This window comes from Tupaia chinensis, unplaced genomic scaffold, assembly GCF_000334495.1.
Source record: "Tupaia chinensis unplaced genomic scaffold, TupChi_1.0 Scaffold000434_1, whole genome shotgun sequence".
NCBI classification, from domain to species: Eukaryota; Metazoa; Chordata; class Mammalia; order Scandentia; family Tupaiidae; genus Tupaia; species Tupaia belangeri.
Window position 1 is genome coordinate 3,027,501 of NW_006159939.1, and position 24,270 is coordinate 3,051,770.

Here is a 24,270-nt window from a genome sequence, read left to right on the forward strand (position 1 = left end):
TGGCAGGAGTGACAGCGCGGGAGGGGGGGGGGTGGGGGGGAGGTAAAATAGGAAAAAGTAATGGATCGAAACTCCAGAGAGCTAAATTTTGGTTTTAGCTTTCCTACAAAGACTCACACTTTCTAGATAGTTATATCTTTTGGGACTTTGAGAATTTGGAGGGGCTTGGGAGTATGAGAAAAGACCAAGAGGTATATTGGTATTTTTTTTTTTTTCTCTCCAGATTTTGTCATAGGGCCTGTGTGCTCACCAGAGAGAAGGAAAGTGACAAATCACCCTGCCCCCAGAGAAGGGGTGGTGGTCAAGCTGCAGTCCTTTCTCCTCTCACAACTGTGGGCACACTTGTACATGCATCCAGTGTGATTTTTAAGCTGTTGGTCCAAGGACTCAAACTATGCAGTTGGCCGTGTGGGATCCAGACCCTTAACCTCCATGCCACCTACTGGCCCCATTATACTTATTTTTATTTTTAGTATTGTTTTTTAAGAATTATTTATGGGGTCAGTAGGTGGTTTGAGTCTCAGACAAGGTGGCTTGCTTTCTCACTTTCCCTCTGTCTCTGTGTCTCTCTGGTAACTATCACAAAATTAAAAAAATAATAATAATAAATTTTAAAATGAAATAAATAATTCTTTAAAAAAAGAATTTGCTACAGGACATGAGTACGTGCTAGACATGCACATGCGCGTGCACACACGTATGCACAGAGACAGAGAGAGAGAAAGAAACTGAGAAAGCAAGTCGCCAGGTCCAGGATTCAAACTGTTGTCGGCCATGTGAGAGTCCAGTGCCTTAACTACTATGCCAACTGTTGGTCTTGGTATACTTCTTTAAATACTTAGGGTTATGGAAAAGGTTTGTGGGGTAGCTGTGAGTCAGATGTAAGTCTCCTATTTGCTAAAATAGCACTCTTCATTAAGCCAGTCATTGCCACACTTTTGGATTTAATGAAAAAAAAAATTCTATTTTTAAAATTTTTCCAAAACTATGGACAATATTTCAAAAACAGAAACTGCTCATCTATCATAATGATTTAGAAAAAGACACCAAAAAGTCAGAGCGACATAATCTTAGACTGCCAGAGAGCCCTCCATATGCTACCAAAATCTAGTGGAACGGACAACTGGAAACTTTGGGATTTCCTTTTCTCATCTTAGAGATAATGTGATCATGAACTTATCTTAGAGCTCTGAAATCTCATGCCGTTTTCTGTATTAGAACTATTTTCTATTCTTTCGACAATTTCTTATAAACTTAATTTCCTTCATCATGCTAGTTGTTCTTCAAGTTTTCAGTGTCAAAACTCAAAACCAGGTTTGCTCAATGTTGAGTAAAACATCCCTAGACAGAAACTGTCTGATGACTCTGGGGGTGGAGTGAGGGAGAAAGTGCTCAATATTCTTTTTTTTTTTTAGTGAGGTCTTTGCTATAGGGCGTGTGTGCTTGTGTGCTTGCCAGAGAAACAGAGAGAGAGAGAGAGAGAGAGAGAGAGAGAGAGAGAGATCATCCCCCAGGGGCGATGGCCATGCTACAATCCCTTCTCCTCTGTTCTTCCCTCAAGATTTTGGGCACACATGCACATGCACCCAGTGTGAGTTTTAAGCTGCTGGGTCTGGGACTCAGACCTTGGTCAACTACATGGGAGTCCAGTGACATAACCATTATGCCATCTGCTGGTCCCTCAATATTCTTTATATAACCAGTATGAGGCTTTCACACTTTTTTTTTTTCCCACTTGGTCTTTCTTCCCATCCCTATTTCCTCTGATAACACGAAAGCCATAAAGCTTAGGAAGTCCAGAGCTGGCAATCTGTGTAGAAAGTGTGTTAGCCAGGGGAAGTTGATTCCCTCCAAGAGATTCTGCCCTCTTATCAATGTAATTTACCCGTTGTACTTTGGTTTATTTGGTTATTCATACATCTGAACAATACTACAGAAACCTTAATGTAAAAGACTATAGAGTAAGCCCTGAATTGGGCCAGGAGATGGTGTGGAGGAGGTTGGGGTGCAGGACCCCACATGGCCAGCTTTGTGGTTTTAGTCCAGACCTGGCAGCTTGAGAACCATGCTGGCAGTGTGTTCATGGGAGCCCAAAATTCTGGGAGAAGAGTGAAGGACAATGGATTGTGGTGTGGCCATCCACCCTAGGGAGTAATTTCTTACTTTCCCTCTCTCTGGCAAGTGCATGCACCCTATAGCAAAAAACTAACAAAACAACGACAAGAAAGCACTGAACTATATCACAGAAAAAAATTGTCTATAATTTAATGTGTGAATTACAGTTCAAAAATCTCACTAACCAAACACTTCTGCTGTCCTCTGAAGCATGCGTGATGTGAGCTGAACCTGACGTAGACATATACATTGAAATTGAATTGTCAGCCCATTATATAATCATTAATAGCAGGCTATTTGTTTAAATGGCTCTTCTGCCATCTTCGGAACCAATTTTAGTAATCTTAATATAACACTAGGCTAGCGAATAAACTTAATATATTTTTACCATTTAAAAAAAAACCTACAATTTCCTTCAGTGATTTTTCCCTAGGAAATTCAAATTAAGTATGATTTTCTTTTGAGTGAATGTTACGACATGGGCACTGTAAGCTCCTTCATCAGGTCTAGTGCCTATTCACCAGCAGCGGCCTGTCAAACACCATGACGACTGTCCCTGCGCTCTGCCAGGCAGAACAACGGCTTAGGCATCGTGTCTTCACAGTGCTGTCACTCACAAACGGAAAGCTTTGTTGGCAGATGGAGGGATCAATGATTTGACTAAATATTAAAACTTCCTCCTTCCAATCGGAACTTTAATAATATAAAAGCCTTTCATAAAATTTTAAAAATTATGGCGTGAATAACAATTATGCTACTTTTCACCAATTAATAATTATTGCAAGACACAACTTTTTAAAAAATAAAGTTTATATAATGATGTAGATACTTTCCAATGATTTGAAATAGATGCTCTACATGTAAAGAACATCTAACTAGGGACCAGCAGATGGTGCAATGGTTACGTCTCTGGACTCCCACGTAAGTCAACTCTGGATCGAGTCTCGGACCTGGCCACTTAAAACTCACAACTACGTGCATGTGCGTGCATGCCCAAAATCTCGAGAGGAGAAAGGAGAAAGGAGAAGGGACTGAGGTGCGGCCATCCCCTCTGGGGGTGATTTCTCACTTTCGGTCTGTCTCTCCAGTGGGTGCATACACCCGACAGTAAAAAAACAAACAACAAACAAACAAACAAAAACAAAAAAAGAACTCTCTCTCTGTCAAAAAAAACAAAACAAAACAAAAAAATCACCTAACTAATAGCATATGAAAACTGGTATCACAGTGAACTCAAGAGGGAGGAAGAACCTGCAGAAAACACCAGCTCAAAACTGTCTAAAACCAGCCTTCCTAAGCAGCTTGTCTACATTCAAAATAAAATCAATCGTAGAAAGACTCTACTAATATTATACCCTCAATGGACCTAAAACTAACATTTACACTTACCTATTAAAAACAAACAAAAAACTCAGTTTCCAGATATTTACTGAATCTTGTTATACACTATTAAGCTTAAGAATTCATGATTTTATTTATGGAAACATGATTCCTCTTAGAAATAAGATTTACTTGGTGCACAGAAATTCAGGAAATTGTCTGCTCTGGATTTTTATTATTTTCTTGAAAATTATTACTTTATCAAGTTCTTCCAAACATCCTTTCCTTTTCTTCTCCCAGAAATATTTTCTGCCTAACCAAATACATACATACATACATACATTATATACATATATGCATTTTTTCCTGCTGGTAATGTATGAATTGACTCATTTTTGTCATACATGTTAACATTCCATTAAATTGTAATAAGGTTTAAGTGAGGTTATGTAAGTAAAAAAGTACACTGGAAGATATTATGCACAGACAACACAACTCCAAAAAGCCCCAGCATAGGGCCAGCTGGTGGCACGGAGGTTAAGGCAGTTGGATCCCATGTGGCCAACTGTAAGGTTTGAGTCCTGGATCCGGTAGCTTGAAAAACACAATGGACACGTGTTTGTTCATGCTCAAAATCCTGAGAGGAAAATGTTGAAGGGACTGTGGTGTGGCCATTCTCCTTGGAGTGTGACTTCTTGCTTTTCCTCTTTCTCTGTCTTTCTCTCCAGTGAACACACAACCCTATAGGCCGGCACAGTGTCTGGCATTCCATAAACTTTGTTGAATGAATAAATGGGTAAGTAAAGTTTACACTATAACAACCAAGACACAAAGACATGCTCAAAGTCTACATAATCAAAGTAAAGGTGGGTATTTTGGACAACCACCTACCTAAAACAAGTCAAACATGTATGTTTGTGTGTATGTGTTTTAAAATAATTATTTAATTTTATTTATTACTATTCTTTTATAATTTGACCAGAGAGAAGAGGAATGGTATGAGAAAGCAAGCTGTCAGGTCCGGGTCTTAAACTGTGGTCAGTCATGTGTGAGTCCAGAGCTTTAACTGCCACACTATCTGCTGGCCTATACAGCTGTATCTATGTATAAAATGTATATGCATTTTCCTGTTGATAATGTATGAACTTATTCACGTTTGTCATACGTTTCAACATTCCGTTAACATTAAATAATTTACTCACTCATGTATGCATTCATTCATATTTTATGATTTTAGATGAGCTAGAAAGTGAAAAATAATACCCCATTGTTTCTTTAACATGCGATTCTCCAATTACTGGGAAATTAGAGCATTTATTCACATACTTTTTCTCTTCTTTTAAAAACCTGACAAGTGAAAATTGTGTATATTTATGATATGCTATATTACACTCTGAAATATGTATGTATCGTGGAATGGCTAAATCAAGATAACTGAACATAGGAATTACTTCAAATACTTATTTATGTTAAAAAAGACCTGAAAATTACCTGTTTCAGCTAATACATCGTTTTAACTATAGTCACTGTGTTGTACTACAGATTTCTCTAATTTTATTTTTGAAACAGCAATATTCTTCACAATTCTCCCTTGAGATAATTAGAAAAGTGAGTACTGCGGTTGGAAACAAAGAAAATTGAGGCGAGCGACACCTTACAAGAGGGTATTTTTGCAGTCTTGTGAGAAGTAACAAAAGAGAAGGCTGAGTGTACCCAGCCTTTAGAGCTGTGCTTCTCAAAAGAGTTGAGCGGATTACTGTAGCTGCCAGCCATCACAAATGAGCCAGAAGAACATTTCTACACATCACAAGTTCACTATTGACATAAATCTTTAATTAAAATATCATTAATGTGGGATCAGCAGATGGTGTAATGGTTACATTGCTGAACTCGCACATAGTCGACCGTGGTTTGAATCCTGGACTTGGCGGCTTAAAACTCGTGCCAGGTGCTTATGCACCCAAAATCCTGAGGGGAGAATGGAGGAGAAGGGATTGAGGTGTGGCCATCCCTTCTGGGGGGTGATTTCTTGCATTCCATCTCTCTCTCTCTCTCTGTGTCTCCAGCAAGCACATGTGTCCTACAGTAAACATTTCTTAAAAAAATTATTAATGTTATTTTTCCCAGTTACCTACTACTGAGAAGAATTATAATGATTCTTCAATAATAATTTTTTAAAAATTTTATTTAACTTTATTGTCATTATTTTTTACATTTTATTTTTTTGAGGTTGACCAGAGAGAGACAGCGAGAGAGAAGGAAAGCAAGAAAGCAAGCTGCCAGGTCCAGGACTTGAACCGTGGTCAGTCATGTGGGAGTCCAGATGCCTTAACCACCATGCCACCTGCTGGCCCCAATTCTTCAATTATTTTTTTAAAGAACTATTTAATTTAATTATTATTATTATTCTTAATTTGACAGAGACAGAGAAAGGAAAAAGTGAGAAAGCAAGCCACCCGGTCTAGTACTCGAACCATGATTGGCCATGTGAGAGTCTAGCACCTTAACTACCATGCCACCTGCAGGTCCCAGAATGATTCTTTAATTAGTTTTGATGTACATTAGTATATTAAAATACTTAAATTTTTTAAATTTTAAAATTTAGCCAGAGGTACATGCATTCAGCAGAGACAGAGATGACAGAAAGAGCATCCCAGTAGGGCATGGCCATGCTGCAATCCCTTCTTTTCCATTTATTTGTCCTGGAAGGATTCTGGGCATGAACGCAAACGTGACTAGTGTTTTTCAAGCTGTCAAGGCTGAGATTTGAACTATGGTAGACATGCAGGATCCAGCTTCTCTTAACCACCAGGCCATGGGACTGGCTCTAAATTTTACTTTTTTTCTTTTAAGACTTTTGTTGTATGGTTCGTGCACTCACAAGAGACAGAGAGAGGGAAAGTGAGAAATCATGCCCCAGGGAGGATGGCCATACTGCAATCCCTTTTCCTCCACTTTACCCTTGGAATTTTGGGCACACACACAATTCCTGTCCAGCGTGACTCTTGAGTTGCCAGATCCGGGACTTTGACTGCAGCCAGCTATGTAGGATACCAGTGTCTTAACCACTATGTCACCTGCGGGCCCCTAAATTTTACTTTTTAAAATGTAACATTTTCTCATCCATAGACATCTGCTTTTCCTCTATATCTTTATTTTTGGTTTCCATTACAGGATGCCTGTCCTTTATTTTTAAACAGTCTTTCAAGTTTTTCCTTGGACTCTCTTTGTCTCTTTTCTTTTTTAGCTAGGCCTCTCTACTAGATCAAGTTACTACTTTCATGCTTACTGTTATTTACTTTTTTTTCCCCAGAATTACTTATTTAATTTTATGTATCATTAGTATTATTTTTAGATTGCCACAGGGCACATGCACTCACAGGAGAGAGACAGAGAAAAGGAAAGTGAAAAAGCAAGCTGCCAGGTCGAGGACTTGAACTACGGTCAGCTCCATGGGAGTCTAGTACATTAACCACCATGCTACCTGGTGGCTGCCCCACCTTTATTTGCTTCTGATGTACTGATGACACTGCAAACTGTATTCATATTAGAACTCTCTGTGGAGATAAGAACTCCCAAGCTCCTCAGATTTAAGCTGGCCAATCACTTATTCCTTCTCTATGTGGTGAAAGGTACCAGGCCACTGCTAGTTGCACAGCCCAAAAAGTAGAGGGTGATTTCTCCCAGTTGCTTAAGTTTAGTCTTGAATGCGACAAACTTGCAATCAAATACATTGAAGCAACCGGCTAGACTTGTCAATTATATCCTGAATACATCTCTTTCCTCTCCTTACTTTAAACACTCAAGTAATTTTTGGATGTTCTCCAATTCGCACTCCAGACTGTGAGGTCAAAGGGATCTTTATCAAACACCGATCTCCGTATCTCTTTTGGCTTACCCCTCCAGCCTTGTTCCTTACTCATTATTGCAGCCGTGCCAACTAAACAATACTGGATTTCTTTTGATTTCCTTCTCTGCACTCTGTCAGCCTTAGAGCTTTCTAGATCTAAGCTAAGAGAGGCATGTAATTCTTCTCATTTCGGCTTGTAGTTTGCTTCCTCCATAAAGGTTTCTCCGAACTCTGAATCCCCTAGGACCGTGCTGGTTGTCTCTGAAATGTCTTCTTACAGCTCCCTGTTCTTCCTCATTGCCCTTGTCACACTGTGCCACATTTGCTTATTTACCTGCCTCTTCTACTAGACTCTCACCTCTGTGATTACTTTGACTATTTCTACTACTTTATTTTCTTATTTGGAGCTTTAAAAAAATTTTGCCAGAGGGCACATGTGTTCACTGGAAAGAGATGGGAGGTGGTGGCAGAGGAACAGGGATGGACGCAACACAAGAGAGCACTTCCCGTGGGAAATGATCACACTGCAATTCCTTCTCTTCTACCTCCCCCTGCTTTGGGGATTCGGGGTGTATATGCACGAGCGCCCAGTCTGTTTTTCAAGTTGTTGGGACTCGAACCACACAGCTGGGTCATGGGGGAATCCAGCCACCTTAACCACCCTGCCATAGGCTGCCCTACTATTTTACTTTTTGGTGCCTGGATTGGCATGTGGTAGATGTACAATGAATTTATGAATAATGTATGCATAACCAAATATATGCTTGAAACATGAGTCATGTACACTCTGATTTTTAAGAAAGCCAAGAGTGGTCAGCAGGTGGTGTGGAGGTTAAGACGATGGACTCCCACATGGCCAACTGTGATTCAAGTCCTGGACCTGGCAGCTTGCTTTCTTATTTTCCCTTTCTTTCTTTCCTTGGTCAAATCAAAATAAATAAATAAATAAATAAGTAAATACATAAATCTTTAAAAAAAAAAAAAAAAGGAAAGAAAGCCAAGAAAGAAGAATGAAAGTTAAGAGAGCGCTAAGTCTTCGCTGCCACACTGCTTGTCTCAGGGGATCCAGGCATGGTACCAGGCTGCCGAAACTGCTAAGGAAGGACAGTCAGAGAGGGCTGGTGGGAAGGCTGGAGACAAATTTTCACTGGCTAATCAAGTTCAGAACGCTAGGAGAAGGGACAGTATCAGGGAGGCAAGACAGAATGGGGTGGGAGGACAGGGCTTGTTCCTCCCCATCCCAAATTAACTAAATCTCTACCTGTACCCTAAGCCCTCCCTTGTGCAAGGCTGGGGAGGATGACTCTTTGTCTTTAACAAAGCTGAGAGACAGAAAAACAAAAACAAAAACCACATCCGATCACCATGAACAAAAACATGTAGAAATGGCGCTGTGATATCTAAAACACAACTTGACCTATCGATACTTTTAATTGGTAACTCAGAAACCAACTTCTCCCCACACAGTATCAAAGAAAGCTGGTTTCATGACAAGGCACTTACCCCCTGACTTCTTCTTCATGACCCCTCCCCTTCTGGATTTTAATCCATTGTTCCAACTGCTGCATCGAGTTGGTTCTCTGTATGACTCGATCAGTCTCTGTGTGGAAAGGCCCTACGTTTGGGTGGTTTCCAACTCTAAGATCTGCCAGGCTCACGTTGACCGTTTTACTCTCCGCACCATGCAGGTTGACTGGTCTGTAGTGGGCAGTCTGAGCTGGGCACGCCGCCCCGCTCTCATAGTCAGATGGCAGAGAATTCAGCTTCACGCTGTTAATTTTTGTTAAAGGTCTATCTTGACCATCCTTCTGAAATCCGTATTTTTCAGCTTCTAATGCCTTTTTTTCTTCTATTTTGCTTATTTCTTTGTTTTTCTGGTTGTTTTGGGCCTCTGGTTTAATCAGTACTCTATGGTTGGGAAGGTTATTGGCTTCTTTAGTTGAAACATTTTCTGAAGTAATCTTGTCCACTCTGAAAGTAGAGAAGAAAATCAGATGAAATGTGTATTATTTCTGGGATTTAATCTAGGAAAAATCTGACTGTGACAGGTAGGATGGAGGTAGGAGGGAAACAGGACCCAAAAGGTCATGGAGGACAAGTCTGTACAAGTCTCCAGTGCTGTGGTATAAACTTCCAAGCCAACACCAGAGCGTATACACCGAAAAGGGGAGAAAGAAAACATAAAATACGGTGGATAAAAGCGATGTGTGCCCCCACCCTTAGAAATCTGGAAACAAAGCAAGTAAGATCGTCCTTTGGCAGTTAAACAAAATCCACACTAAAAGAACCAAACCAGTTAGTTAATTAAATAACATGGCTCCCAGCCAGGAGAATTAGTTCATCATGAGACAAACATGAGTCTGGTTGTGTGGATAGCTACAACAGGAAATTGTCTGATGCTATCAAAGATCTGAATCATATGACTAATGCTCTGTTTAGATTCAAGAAGATCAGAGAATGTTTTTAGGCTCTTGGAGCCAGACGCTTCTGTTCAGCTTGCAACTCTACTTGCCGGTAGTAGCGTTGTCTTTGGGGACCGTGAAGAAACTTACAGTGCATCAATTTCCTCTCTGGTGAACACGCATACTGCAGCACGGCAGTAAGGAGGTTGTGAGAACCAGGTGAGTTAATCAGGGGCTGCTGCAGACTTTACAGCTGTTACTATTCCATCTCATCAAGCACTTCTGTATTAGAATCCGGCATCCCATGTCCAGTTGCCTACCGGAAGGATGTGCTAGTAAATAGTGTGTGTCTGGACCAATGGACGGTTTACTGCTCACCATTCCAGCTGCTAGAATAGGAATTTCTGATAGAAATCAGATGAGCCCAGTCACTTCCAGGCTCTGACCAGATCAAGCGGAGAGCCTGAACCTGCACAAAACTGACAAGGCCACGTCATTCTGGGCACCTCTCTGGAACTAGCTGAACTTCTATATTTTGATGCTCTTAATAATGCTCCTGTCAGATCCTAAGTATAGCATTGCTGCCAGTTACTGTGATGTGCAGAAAACACTTATATCCACATACATATATCTATATTCAACTACTAATGAAAATATTTAGATATAGATATCTATTAATAGTTTGGAATATGGTAAGAGAGGAAAAATTGCCTTTTTTAAAGAGTTTTTTGCTTTAGGGCACGTGCACTTGTGTGTGTGTGTGTGTGTGTGTGTGAGAGAGAGAGAGACATTCTCCTCCTGGACCCTGGGCACACATGCCCACAGTGAATTTCAAGCCACTGGGTCTAGTACTCAAACCTCAGTCAGTCACGTGGGAATCCAGCGACACAACTGCCACATTATCCTCTGGCCCCAAGGAAAACATTTTTTAAAAAGTCATTACTGGGGCTGGTAGATAGTGTAGTGGTTAAGGCACTGGACTCCCATATGGCCAGCTATGGTTTGAGTCCCAGATCTGATGGTCTGCTTTCTCACTTTCCCTCTCTCTCTGTATATGCTCAAATTTTTAAAAATGATAATAATAATAAAAAAATAAATAATTTACTTAAAAAAGTCATTATTTTTTTTGGAGTAAAGTTACAAACTATCCATACATTTAGGTTAGATATAAACCTAGCTTCCATACTAGAAGCAATATTAGGCACTGAGAGAGTTTACTAAGAAGGTCTAAGGAGTCCACAGGGAAAAGAATCACGAAAGATAAAAGTCATAAGATATTTACAGTAGGCAGCCCAACGATGGTGCGGCCATAAAATGTGGCCACTTTTTGGCTGACCCACAGGGCATGGCTCTAGGTTTGCGTCCTTCTGTGGGTATGATGGGCACATGTTGTATGTCCTCACTTTAGGGCTGTGACTCAAGCTGGGGGTAAATCACAGGGTTGAGACTTTATTGAAAATGTGGTCTCTGTTTTTCTCTTACTCATGGAAAAATAAACTTAAAAAAAATTACACTAGGGAACCAGCAGTTAGCGTAATGGCTATGTCGCTGGATTCCCACGTAGTCGACTGCGGTTCACGTCCCAGACCCAGTGGCTTAAAACTCACGCCGGGCACGTGTGCATGCATGCCCAAGATCCCGAGAGGAGAGTGGAAGAGAAGGGATTGCGGCGTGACCATCCCCCCTGGGGGGTGATTTCTCGCTTTCTGTCTCTATGTCTCTGTCTGGCGAGCGCAGGCGCCCTATAGCGAAAAACCTCTCCAAAAAATAAATAAATAATAAATAAAATAAAAAAAAAATTACACTAAATATTGGTCCTTTTTATCTTTTTTAAATACATATTTTAAAACAATTATTTAATTTTATTTAAATCTGACCAGAGAGAGAGGGAGAGAGAGGGAAAGTGAGAAAGCAAGCTGCCAGATCTGGGACTCGAACCACGGTCGGTCAAGTAGGAGTCCAGCACCCTTAACTACCACACCACCTGACGACCCCAAGGGCACATTTATCTTTACTAAACACCTTGCTATACATCCCCCCCCACCCCCAAGATAGAGCTCATACACAAGAGGTAGAGAGAGGATACCCTCTACAGGTACCGAGGTCCAAGGTCTGGTCACAACACAATCCCCTCCCTCCAGCTACTGGATCTTGCGCACTCATGCACACTCCTAGTGTATTTCACGGTCACCCAGCTGGGGATTCAAAGCATGGGCTGGCATGTGGGGTCTGGTTTCTCCGGAACAGCATATTACTACTGTAAGGTGGAACCAGCCCTTACTTTCTAACACTGATTTATTAAATACCTGAAAAGATGCGTAAAATTGATTTACCTCCCTTCTATCTACGGCTATTATTTTACAATAGAACTGGGGTACCTTTTCCCTCTATGCCATCAATGTCCTACATAACAGGTGACTCTTTCAACATAGTTACAGGTGAAATATTTTACAAATTTAGAAGAAATAAACTGTCTAGTTAAAAACCGGATTTTTATCTCTTAGGTGATATGACTTGGTAAGTATTTTAAGTATTCTAGCTATAAAGCAAGGGATCTTATTACCTTAAAACCAAGCAAACATAATCTCCTGATACTTATGAAATAGTGCAATAATTAGGTACCTTCCCTTGGAATGATCAAATCTAATAGGGTGGGATAAAAATGTCAACATCTAGGAATAAAAAAAAAGAGAAATGCTTCTATAGAATAAAAAAACTGACTCGAAGCTCGGCATATAGATGGTATGCAGTCGTTCTTGGCGTACTGAGCATATTAGGCAGATATGACAGGTTGAAAATAGATGCAGACCATGAATTATTAAGTTGCCAGAAGTCAAACCAAAAAATTAACCATCATCCTTATCACCCCAGATCATATGAGTAACTATTAGTTTTTTGGTTGTAAATTCAATAAAAGAAAATAGGAATAAGCTGAAACTCTGAGCAAAGTGTAACATTAAGTGCTGAAATTATCTGGAAATAATGTATATGAATTCTCATATTGATTTCTGGATTCTAAACAATTACCTAAACATTTTACTTTGAGGTTAACATTACTGAAGATTTTCTACTAAGTCTTTTCACCTATACATTTTCTCTAGTTCTTAGGGGTAGCTCTTTCGCCTTTCTGTCCACTCAGGTAGCTTTTATACATGCAATTCCAAAAGCAGATTTTCCTACTGTTGGTTCTCAAACTAGCATATGCATATGGCTGGGGTGGTTCTTCTTAAAAACAGGTATCCTGCAGTGCCAGCCGGCAGCCTGGAACCCCTTTCTACCCACGTCCTTCTGCAGCTCTAAGTACTATTAATTGGCTGACTCGATTAAGACCTGATATTTGCAAAAATAGCACCTATATGGCATCAGCTTGTTTTTTAACCAACAAGCCTTTATAAAACAAGACTTAATTAAAGTGAAAACTAAAAAAAAAAAAAAAAAAAAAAAAAAAAAAAAAAAAAAAAAAAAAAAAAAAAAAAAAAAAAAAAAAAAAAAAAAAAAAAAAAAAAAAAAAAAAAAAAAAAAAAAAAAAAAAAAAAGGACTAAAGATTTACATAATAAAAATCCCCTGATTTCTTGAAAAGATGATATAAGAAAGATCAAACCAGCACATTAGCATCTTCCTTACCTAAGCTATATACTCAACTGTCATTGAATGGAACCAAATTTACCCAGAGTATCATAAATCTTCCTTCAGATTACAAGAACTTAATTTATTTTTTTAACAAAAGCTCATCATTCGACTTCGATTTACACAGTTTGAGAAATAGATTTTCTCTAATTCTTAATATTGTTAAAGAACATTAAAACGATTCACTCTTAGATCAACAGCAACAGCACACATCTACATTTTCAAGGAATCTGGGTCCTGGAGTTGCAAAAAAAGAGGTGCAATTCATCAAGAAGTGGATATATTTAGAAGATTTCTAAAGCCTGATAAAACTATTTTTCTGGAGACATTCATCACAAAACACTAAGAATAAACCAAAAAAGGTTAAAGAAATTAATCAAAATTTCTCACAGTCATATATTAAACCCCAAAACCATTAGGATAATATATAAATGCAAATTAACTTCATAAAAATAAATTCTTTTTTAATATTTAGGATCTTAAATAACACTGTCTTGAAGAATAAAAATCTGTGTATCTTTAAGATAACAATTAAAATTGTACTTACCGGAAATTAAAGGTAATTCTGTAAGAAGAGAGAACATTCAGTTTGAATGTTAGGATTCTGGATTTCACCTCAGTACACTGATAGGTGAAGATGAGTAAAGAGGAAAGGTGGAATAAAAATGTGGTGGTATCTCAAACTAACAAAAGGTATATTAATTTAATACAGAATATAAATCAATCCTTGCTTTCTGAGAAAAAAATTTTATCATGACTTATATAAAAAAAAATTTTTTTGAGACAGATTTTTGCTGTAGGGTGCATGCGATTGCCAGAGACAGTAAGAAATCACCACCCGGTGGGGGGGATGGCTACACCACAATCCTTTCTTGTCCATTCATTCTCCTCTTCGGATTCTGGGCATGCATGCACATGCACCCGGCATGAGTTTTAAGCCGCTGAGTCTGGAACCTGAACCACAGTTGACTATGTGGGAATATAGTGAAGTAACTATTATGCCATCTGCTGATCCCATGACTTTTTTTTTAAAAAGATTTTTGTTATAGGTTTCATGTGCTCACTGAGATAGACAGAGAGAGGGAAAGTGAGAAATCACCCCCAAGGTGGATGGCCACGCCACAGTCCCTTCTCCTTCATTCTCCTCTCTGGATTTTGGGCATGTGCACACATGCACTCGGTGTGTTTTCCATGTTACTGGGTCTGGGACCTGAATTGCAGTTGGCCATGTGAGATCCAGTTCCTTAACCACCATGCTGCCTGCTGGCCCAATGACTATTGAAATGATAATGTGCTATGATAATGACATACCCGCAAAGCAAGGAATAAAATGGAAGTGAAATCACCAGTGTTTTCCCTATAAGCCTTTACCTTTTCACGGGTTCTGTCTGTACCAGGGCAGCATCTAACATGGCTTTCATCCACAACTCCATTTCCTTTCCTGTATCAGTGCAGAAATAATAGGTCCGCATGTTTGGATGGGCTGCCTGATTGAAAATGACACCATCATTTTAAATAAAAATATGGAACTCTGTAAAAGAAAAAGGAAAAGGATAAATGACTCCTTATGCAGATTCATTACTATCAAATTTCGAAGAAAGACTTGCCTTGTATGCAATATAAAAATGACTCAAGGAAAAAAATGTAATAATCTTGAAATAAATACGTGAACTTTTCTCTTCAAGCTTTACCTCTTTTCTCTCAGTTGTGTACACTCTAAAATTAAAATAAATAAATAAATAAAAGCACATGGGAAGGAAGGGAGGTAAGAGAGGAAGAGTTCAGTGCTGCCTGTCCCATGGACACATCCCTAGCAATTTCATTTACCGCAATTAACACCTCTATTCAAGAATGTTGCAGAGCCATCATCAACTAAGGTAACTGTAATGAACATGTGAGAGCATTGCTCCCTTGTGATAACAATTTTTTTTTAGTTTTCAAATGGTGATGATGTTATTTTTACCTATAGTTTTTTTTTAAAAAAAAAGGATGAGAGAAAAAAATATGGAATCGCACGCTGTACTCTGAGATCTTGACTAGACGCTTCATCTACAAGGTCAAACTAGCTTCTTCAAAATCTTTTGTAGGACAAAATAAATAAATAAAGCACATTAATCAAAAACTGACATTACTGGGAACCAGCAGTTAGCGTTAATGGCTATGTCGCTGGACTCCCACGTAGTCGACCGCGGTTTGCGTCCCAGACCCAGTGGCTTAAGACCCACGCCGGGCGCGTGTGCGTGCGTGCTCAAGATCCCGAGAGAAGGGATTGCGGCGTGGACATCCACTCTGGGGGGTGATTTCTCACTTTCTGTCTCTCTGTCTCTCTCTGTCTGTCTGGCGAGCCCACGCGCCCTACAGTGAAAAACCTCTAATAAAAACAAACAAACAAACAAACAAAACAAAAAAACCCTGACATTACTAACAAATCTCCCCTGAATGGGGGGGGGGGGTAGGGAAAAATGAAATTATCTATGGAAATAACTCAAAAGAAGGAACTCAAATGCTTTCTGTTGCTAAAACAATGAATCACCACCAAGGTCACTGGATTGTCTAAGTGTGGTCTTCGGAAACACATAAAGACCACTGCTCATATCTGTGACCCATGGGAGGAACACTGGGCTGGCATTAAGAAGATCTAGTTGTAGCATCGACTAAGACACTTAACAAACCCCACCTGGGTTTATCATATGGCAAATGGAAATATTTACTAGATGACACCAAAGAATTCCACGTAGCATTAAGCTCTACACTTGTGTTCAGTGACTGTGAAATTTCTACTTACCATTTGTAAGCAGCAGCATCAACGTCAACACCCTCAGTAGGTAAGCAGCTCATGAATTCAGAGGGAACAGCGTCACAGAGGAGAATTTGAAACAGTAATTACTATTCTTGTTAAACATAAATTAAAACTATACCACATAATTCAGAGAAAACATAATTAACATGTGTGGTCATTTTTAAGAGCCTAAGAACCTAGCAAAATGTAAACGGTACACATTCAATAAACATTTACTAAGTTGATGAGCAAGCGAAAATAAATTTAAACCCATGACCAAATAACAGCAGTATTTCACAGTCTGAGGTATTATTTATAAAGTTACCAGTGTGAAACTCTGTTACAGCAAAATGTTTAATTATTTCTCTGGTTTACAGTGTTGATGAGGCCTATTTTGATAAAGTTCATGTAAATATGAAGCTATTCTCTTATCCTCAGGCCTTTGCTCAAAGGTTTCTTTTCATTGACACTATCTATCCCGGGATCCCCTTAATCTACACGACCCCCTGCTGCTGTTTCTCCTTAGCTAATAATGTAACATATTAGCAAAATGTTTACATTCCCTGCATTTAGAATTACTTAAATTATTTAGAAGTGAACAGAAATTTAAAATGGAGTCAATTTTGTTACGAAATAAAACATTTTCACGGTTAAATAACAGCATACACTATCCTCATTTCTCCCACTTTTCACTTAAAATGAAATTTCTACATTCAACCGTTTATAAGCCTTAATTTAAAACATACTTTAAAAAATAAGTGAGCTCTGAAATTTATTTTAGCCACAATCATAGAACAGGAAGTACAGAATGAGTTTTGAAAACAAAAAATGACCAGCTTAGCATGAAAGTGCCCTCGTGCTCGCCACTGATCCACAAACTGCCAGTATCGGAGAGAGAGGTGGGTACTGTTGATCAACGGAGGGTTCTCACGTCGGCTTAGATTTAATAACAGCAGACTTAACATTCAAACTCCTACATTCTCTACAAAGTACCTGATGATCATGTTGTACCCAGTTAGACCTAAAAACAGCATTGCGATGATTCGGTAAGTTCTTAAAAGAATACATGTTGAAAAATATAGTCGTCTCCCCAAATTGATTATGAAAATATTCAAATGGACAGTAACCTTGAACGAATAATACAATGACCACAGGGACATCCACAGGTACACTCATCAATTATTAGAAGTTTGACAAGTTTGCTTAACCTAGAATACTCATCAATTATTAGAAGTTTGACAAGTTTGCTTAACCTAGAATCACTTGAAAACATAGACAGGAAGACATCTGACATCTAATATTTTTACCTGTCCTAATAAAAAAAAAATACCTCTGAGCAACTCTAAGAACAGTAATTAATACAGTTTAAATATGAAAAAAATCACGATAACTGAAATATCTTTCTTACAATAAACGACTCAATATCCATTTTGTAATCAATGCAAGTTTCAAACACAGAATAAAAAAATACACTATTTCCTTACCTTAAAAGCATATTTGCGATTAATGTGATCCTCAGAGGTGAGCACGGCTATCTGAAAACTAGGTAACAGTATGCTTCCCAGGATACCCTCTTCTTTCTCATCTTAGAGACAATTTAACAGCTGATTAGAATTTTAAATGTTCTCATGAAGCAGAATAAATTTCCTCTACAACTTATTCTGACAAAAATCAAAAGTTTCTATAAATGAACTAGATTCACTTTTATGAAGGTTTTTTATAAGATTTTAAATGGAAATATCAAATAACAGACGAATACCCTTCTTTACTTTCAAAGAGCTTTCTTATCTTAAGTAAATTGGAAATTGGTACCACACCTTGAAAAAAAATGTTAATAGGTATAAAAACAGCATTTAAAACCAGCATATGTTTACTTGGTATATATTTTGCATTTTATAAACCCCTTTAAATGTGATGTGTTGAAAATGTATCAGCATATAAGTAATAGCACGGAAACTTAAAAAAAAAAATCCATCCACATTTCCAGGAGAATTGAAATGCTGAACCATCTCGACTCACTTCCTCACATCCTTCCGTCTTTTTCTGCTACAGGGTGCTAGCACCTGCCAGATAGAAGGAGAGAGAAGGAGAGGGAAAAAGTACCCTCTCACTACAATTCCCTTTCCTTCACTCCCCTCTGGGAATTTGGGGCACACACCTCGAGCATTTCTCACGTTCCTGGGTCTGAGACTCAAACCATGCAGTAGGCCACTTGAGATCCAGCCAGCCTAACCACCATGCAAGCAGCTGGCCCCACATCCTCTGGTATTTGCTCAAGTACCTCATCAAAGACATCTTCCTCAACTACTCTATTTTAAATTGTTTCCCATCTCGGGACCCTATAGTCTCCTCTTCCAACTCTCAATACCCCTGACAGACTGTAAATTTTAGTCATTTGTTTATTATCTTTCTCTCCCCACTAGAATGTAAGCTTCATGAAGTCATTTAGGTTGACAGGAGCAGATGCTCAAAAATACTGGTTGAAAAAATGAATACAGATATGAATGCATTTTTTTAAACTATGTTCTAAAAATTAAGAGTTTTAAAAGATAAAATTTTGAAGTTTTGTTTTTACTACTCATTCTGACACACAATCAACTTATGGGAATAAATTACGGGCCTACAAGGCCTACATCAAACAATAGGAAAATGACAAAACATTAATGTCGACATCAGAGATTCACATTATTAACTTGCTGCTTGGGGGAGAGATGATTATGAAAACTTGAAATATGTAGTTAATTGTTATAAAGCCCTTAGAAAAGTTAATAAGGCTGTACAATGGGCTAGTGAACTTGCCAATAAGAACAACTGTAAAAGGAAAATAATTCTTTTTATTCTGCTTGGTTTGTGTGTTTTTTTGTTGTTGTTGTTGTTTTTGTTTGTTTGTTTTCAGTCACAAACTTAACAAGGATTTTATTTATTTTCCCCTCATTTCTAAGGTATATGATGAAACTTCCAAAACGGAAAAAAATTCATTATATAAATTATTTCTATGGTTTTTCCCATAACAGCGGGACAAAATTCTGCTTTTATTATACCATGATCATTTAGGTACGGTTCACTAGTAAAACAAACAACCAAACAAACAAAAAACCCGAACAAAGTGCAGATTTAGCCTAAAAGGTGAAAAGAAAGTTGGAAAGCAGTAATCAATTATAACAATTTGAAAGATTTTAGTTGTTCTCTTAATTCTGAATCTAATTTTATGTTGCTATAAAGGGTATAATCAGAAAGAGCTCAGGAAAATAGTTTTTTATCAAATAATATATTCTTCTTTGTCCCATAAATAAACACATCCTTCATAAAGCTGCTTCTGAATATGCAGAGGCAGTATAGCACAGGGCGAGTTCCTGGATTGTTTTCGAGTACAACACTAACTAGCGGTAAGATCTTGGGCCAGCTTCTGATGCTCAGCACCTATTTCGTCAGCTATAAACTGGGGATAACAGGACTTGTCTCAAAAAACTGTTGTGAGAATTAATAAACACAAAGACCTCAGCACATAGCTAAATGTTTAGAAAAATAGTAACAATATTATATAAAATCAATGGCACTGAATACTGAATCTCCAATTTCTGTCAAATACCCATCCTTCACTGGATTCTTCAAATGCCCCTAATCATGACATTCTTCTGCTTAGTTCTTTTTTTGGAGAGATTTTTGCTGTAGGGCCTGTGTGCTCACCAGAGATACACAGAGAAGACAGAGAGACAGAAGGTGAGAAATCAGACACTGGGGGGATGGCCATGCCGCAATCCCTTCTCCTCCATTCTCCTCTCAGGATTTCGGGCATGCATGCACAAACGTCTGGCTTGAGTTTCAGGCTGCCGATCTGGGACTTGGACATGGTTGACCACACGGGAGTCCAGGGCCTTAACCACTCACTACTCCACCTCCTGGCACTGTTCTGCATCAAATTTGACCCAAGTACCATCTTATATCTGTCACCTACAGAATACAGTGCTTCATGCAGTGTCAAGCCAAGAGTAGCTTCTGACTAATGTTTGTCTCTCTAGAGGGTCATCTGAGGCCTTTTTGGGACTTCCTGACAGACCACCTCTCTCTGACCCATTCTCCTTCCTCTCCCTGCCTGCCACTACTGGTGTCACCAAGAACACAACACAATAAGCTTCTTACACATTAAACTATAACACAGGATTCCTAGGGATACAACCTGGACAGGAGCCCTAAGAATCTCAACATCTTAGGCCAGTCAGTGGCATGCTGGTTAAGGTGGTTGGATCCCACTTGGCTTTGTTCAAGTCCCAACATGATGGCTTAAAAAACATGCTGGGCACACCCACACATGTGTGCGTGCATGCGTGCTTGTGCCTAGAATCCCAAGAGGAAAATGGAGGAGAAGAGGTTGGGATGTGGACATCATCCCAGGAGGGTACTCTCTTACTTTCTCTCTCTGTCCCTGCCACGACACTGACATCAGAATATACGTCAACAATAAATTAAAAAACAAAACAAAAACTCAACCTGTTATTGGATTCAAATGACATTTCAGAGTCCTATCACTACTTTAGTTTTAAAGACATCTGACATTTCCTGTTGATAAGTTAATGAAAATGCATAATATCATACACTCTCCTTGAACACCACCAGTGAATTTATAAGGAATTCAGTGTTTACCCAAAAAATTAACATTAATAAATTTTTGTTTTATTTTAGAAATTTAAAAACTAAGTAGTCAACATTTTCTTGTTTAATGTAAAAATCTAAATAGTCTATAAATACACTAAAAAAAAAGGACAAAGTACAAATTATAAGCTTTGAGATAATGCCTGAGATACAGTTCCTAACTGGGAAAATCTTTAAGGAAAATTGTAGAGGAAGCTTGGCATTTAACTAAAGAGAATACCACAACAGCAGCCTAACCAACATCTCTGTGACAAAATGAAATTTTATAGGTTTGGTTAATTCTGACTCAGCAGTATTTCTCCACCACAGTTTGCAGGGACGTGAAAGGATGAAAACAACTCTAGTGATTCCAAGTTTTGAAGGTTAATACGCATTATATTGCTTCAACAGATGGCTAAAATTGTGCCACACATCTCTTATGTAATCCAAAAAAATAAAAGACTGCAAATGGGTTCTAAAACTCTGCCATAACTTACACTTGTTTATGAGACATGCGGCTGCACTGCAGTTGTAAAACAACGCACCGAAACACTACCGAGGAAACTCACCTCTATAATAGAAAAGGCAAAGGTCAGAAAGCACGAACCAGCGTTTCTTCCACAGCTTCATGCCAGTACTGTCCTGTAAGAAAGCCATGTATTCAAGAAGGTATTCTTTTAATTTCAGACACTTCGTACCCACTTCTTGTGTGTTAATTAGAAATGAGCTTTTAAAGAACAAAGTGTGCTTGGTATGTGTGTAACACAATCGAACGAAAAGGCCAAATAAAACTTTGGAGGTTGCTTTCTAGGGATTCCTCTGATGATGGTCCCAAGGCTACTGGTCTCTGCGGGAGTAATATCATCATGTGAAAAGAATACACTGAAGCAATGCGATTTAGTTTCATATCTGTAAGCAATTTCAAACTCACTCTTCTGAACACCCATCTGCTAGGATGAGAATATAACCATGCAGCAGAGTGTGCATTCTGGCAAACCAGATTTAATAAATATGTTAATCTTCAACAGGAAGAAAAAAATAAGTGAATTGAAATCATTCCAAAAGTAATGTGACTTAAAATGATTGTGAATAAAAAAATCTTAATATACAATACATTTCATAAACATTTTTTCTTCTTACATCTATAGTTTGGGTTTTGCTCATCCTGCAGAAAAGAGTGCCTTTCTGGCAGCTATTTTTAAGTAATTTAATTCACTAAAATACCAGGCCCAAGGAAAATTACAATTTTAATAAAAATACTTTCCTCTGTGCAGTTAAGCAAAACTGCAAGAGGAAAGTAAACACAGACATGAAAAAAAAAAATAAAAGAGGCCAGTTTGTGTATTTACTAATATTTCTTAATACTATTTTTCTGTTTTATCTATTATAAGAGTAATTCTATTATTTCTATTTGATAAAATCATTTAATAATGACTGTAGAACTACAGAAATTAACATAGATAAAAATCCCTTCAGGTAAAAGATTTGTCCTTAAAATTGACAGGCACACCAATAAAAGGACAAAAAAAAAAGTTTTCAGTTTCTTAATTATATTCTCTCTTTAGTACAGATAAGGGGCCCTACAAACAAAATGCTTTTAAGTTAGCAAATATTACAGAATAAACACTTATGCTACAGAAACTAATTGAAAACACAGTTGCAATTCTAAATTAACCCAGAGATGGCACTAAATTCTTGGAACATAATTTGATTTTGTTAGAAAGACTAGTTAAAAAGAGAGTATGGGGGCCAGTAGGTGGTGTAGTGGTTGAGGTGCTGGACTCCCACATGGCTGACTGAGGTTGGAGTCCCAAACCTGGTGGCTTGAAAATCACACCTGGTGCGTGTGTGTGCGAGCCCAAATTCCTGAGAGGAGAATGGCTAAGAAGGGACTGTGGTGTGGCCATTCCCCCTCGGGGGTGATTTCTCACTTTCTCTCTCACTGTCCTTCTCTCTCTCCCTCCCCCTGGGGGGTGATTTCTCACTTTCTCTCTCACTGTCCTTCTCTCTCTCTCCCTGGTACATAAGCCCTATGGCAAAAAAACTAAAACAAACCAAAAAAACAATAAAGAGAGTATGGATAATGTCTTCTACTATAAACGAAATATCCAAATTCTTTTAACTTGGGTAAGTTTAAATGTCAGATAGTTATAATAAATGATATTTAAATAAAAATCATGAGCGGACTGGCTGGCTTTCTTTCCTCCTTTTTTTTTTTTTAAAGAGTTGCCAGAGGGCACATGGACTGGCGAGAGGGAGCAAAGGAAAGAGAAAGCAAGCACCCTCCAGGGGGGCATGGTCATGCCACAATCCCTTTTCCTCCATTTCTCCATCCTGACAGGGTTGGGGCACACACATACGCAAACCTGGCATATGGGGCTAGGATGTAGCCATGTGAAATCCAGCTTCTTATGCATGGCACGTAACTGTTCTATGGGGCTGGCCCCAAAATTTGAATTTTAAAATGATTAGGTCACCAGAAAGCAATGAGCAATATCTAAAGGAATAGATTGGCACTACTGATGAACTTATATTTAATCTTCTTTGAATCATCTCCATCTGCACATAGACAGAATTAGAAAAACAGGACTAAGACAGATAAAGCCTTGAGTATCAAGGGCATCACCTAGTTATCTGGGAATCATTTATCTGAAACTCAGCTGTAAAATGGAAACAATAGTTTCTAAGCAGTGAAAATGCTGCCCAAGTCCAAGGAACTATGTACACATCTTTTTTTTTTCCCTTTTGAGGTTTCTGCTATAGGGCACATGCACTCACCAGAAAGGGAGCTAGAAAGTATAGAAAATGAGAAATCACCCCCCAGGGGGGATGGCCACGCTCCAATCCCTTCTCCTCCATTCTCCTCTCGGGATCTTGGGCACACACACGTGCCCGGTGTGAGTTTAAGCCACTGGGTCCGGGACTCAAACCGCGGTTGGCTACATGGGAGTTCAGTGACACAGTCATTATGCTAACTGCTGGACCATATGTATACATCTTTATTAATTCCAGAACCAACAGCAAGGTTTCAAAAAAGCTTAGGTTTGTTAAGTTTCCCAGATAATACGACCATACTCCAACTTATCAGACTGACTGAGAATGAGCCCTGTTTGAACAAAGAAGAAAAAAAGAAAGACAAAAGAAACGCAGCAACAAAAAAAGAGGAAGAGAAGGTAGAAAGCATACAAGCAAACATCTGAAAAAAAATCAGAAAATTCTCAATTACAACCAGATTTTTTGATAAGTGTAGGTGGAGAAGTATATAAATATATACAAGTTTGTATGGGTAGACAGTGAACACTATCTTTGTATTTTATTTCCATTTTGACACTTAAAAATATTTATTCCGTGATCATTTTAGCATGTTATTTCTAACATTCACATATAGCACATATTTAACTTTACATCTAGAAATACCCTTAACAAATACACCAAAAACCACCTCTCTTCTAAGCAATGTCTATTCCTTTTCCTGTCTTCACTGTTCCTTCCACTACTTATTACCCCTGAAGAATATCAAAGAATCTGGGTAAACTGGTCCATATCT

At 38.5% G+C, this 24,270-nt stretch overlaps 1 protein-coding gene across 1 annotated transcript in view; it reads right to left on the reverse strand.

Annotated features, from left to right (window-relative positions):
• PLEKHA5 (pleckstrin homology domain containing A5) overlaps window positions 1–24,270 on the reverse strand; it is a gene marked incomplete at its 5' end in the record, with an annotated part of 303,433 nt that overhangs the window by 100,588 nt on the left and 178,575 nt on the right. Inside the window, 4 exon segments of the mRNA XM_006155093.3 lie at window positions 8,789–9,256; window positions 14,687–14,802; window positions 17,579–17,679; window positions 21,293–21,365. Of these exon segments, the coding sequence (XP_006155155.2) occupies window positions 8,789–9,256; window positions 14,687–14,802; window positions 17,579–17,679; window positions 21,293–21,365 (758 nt within the window).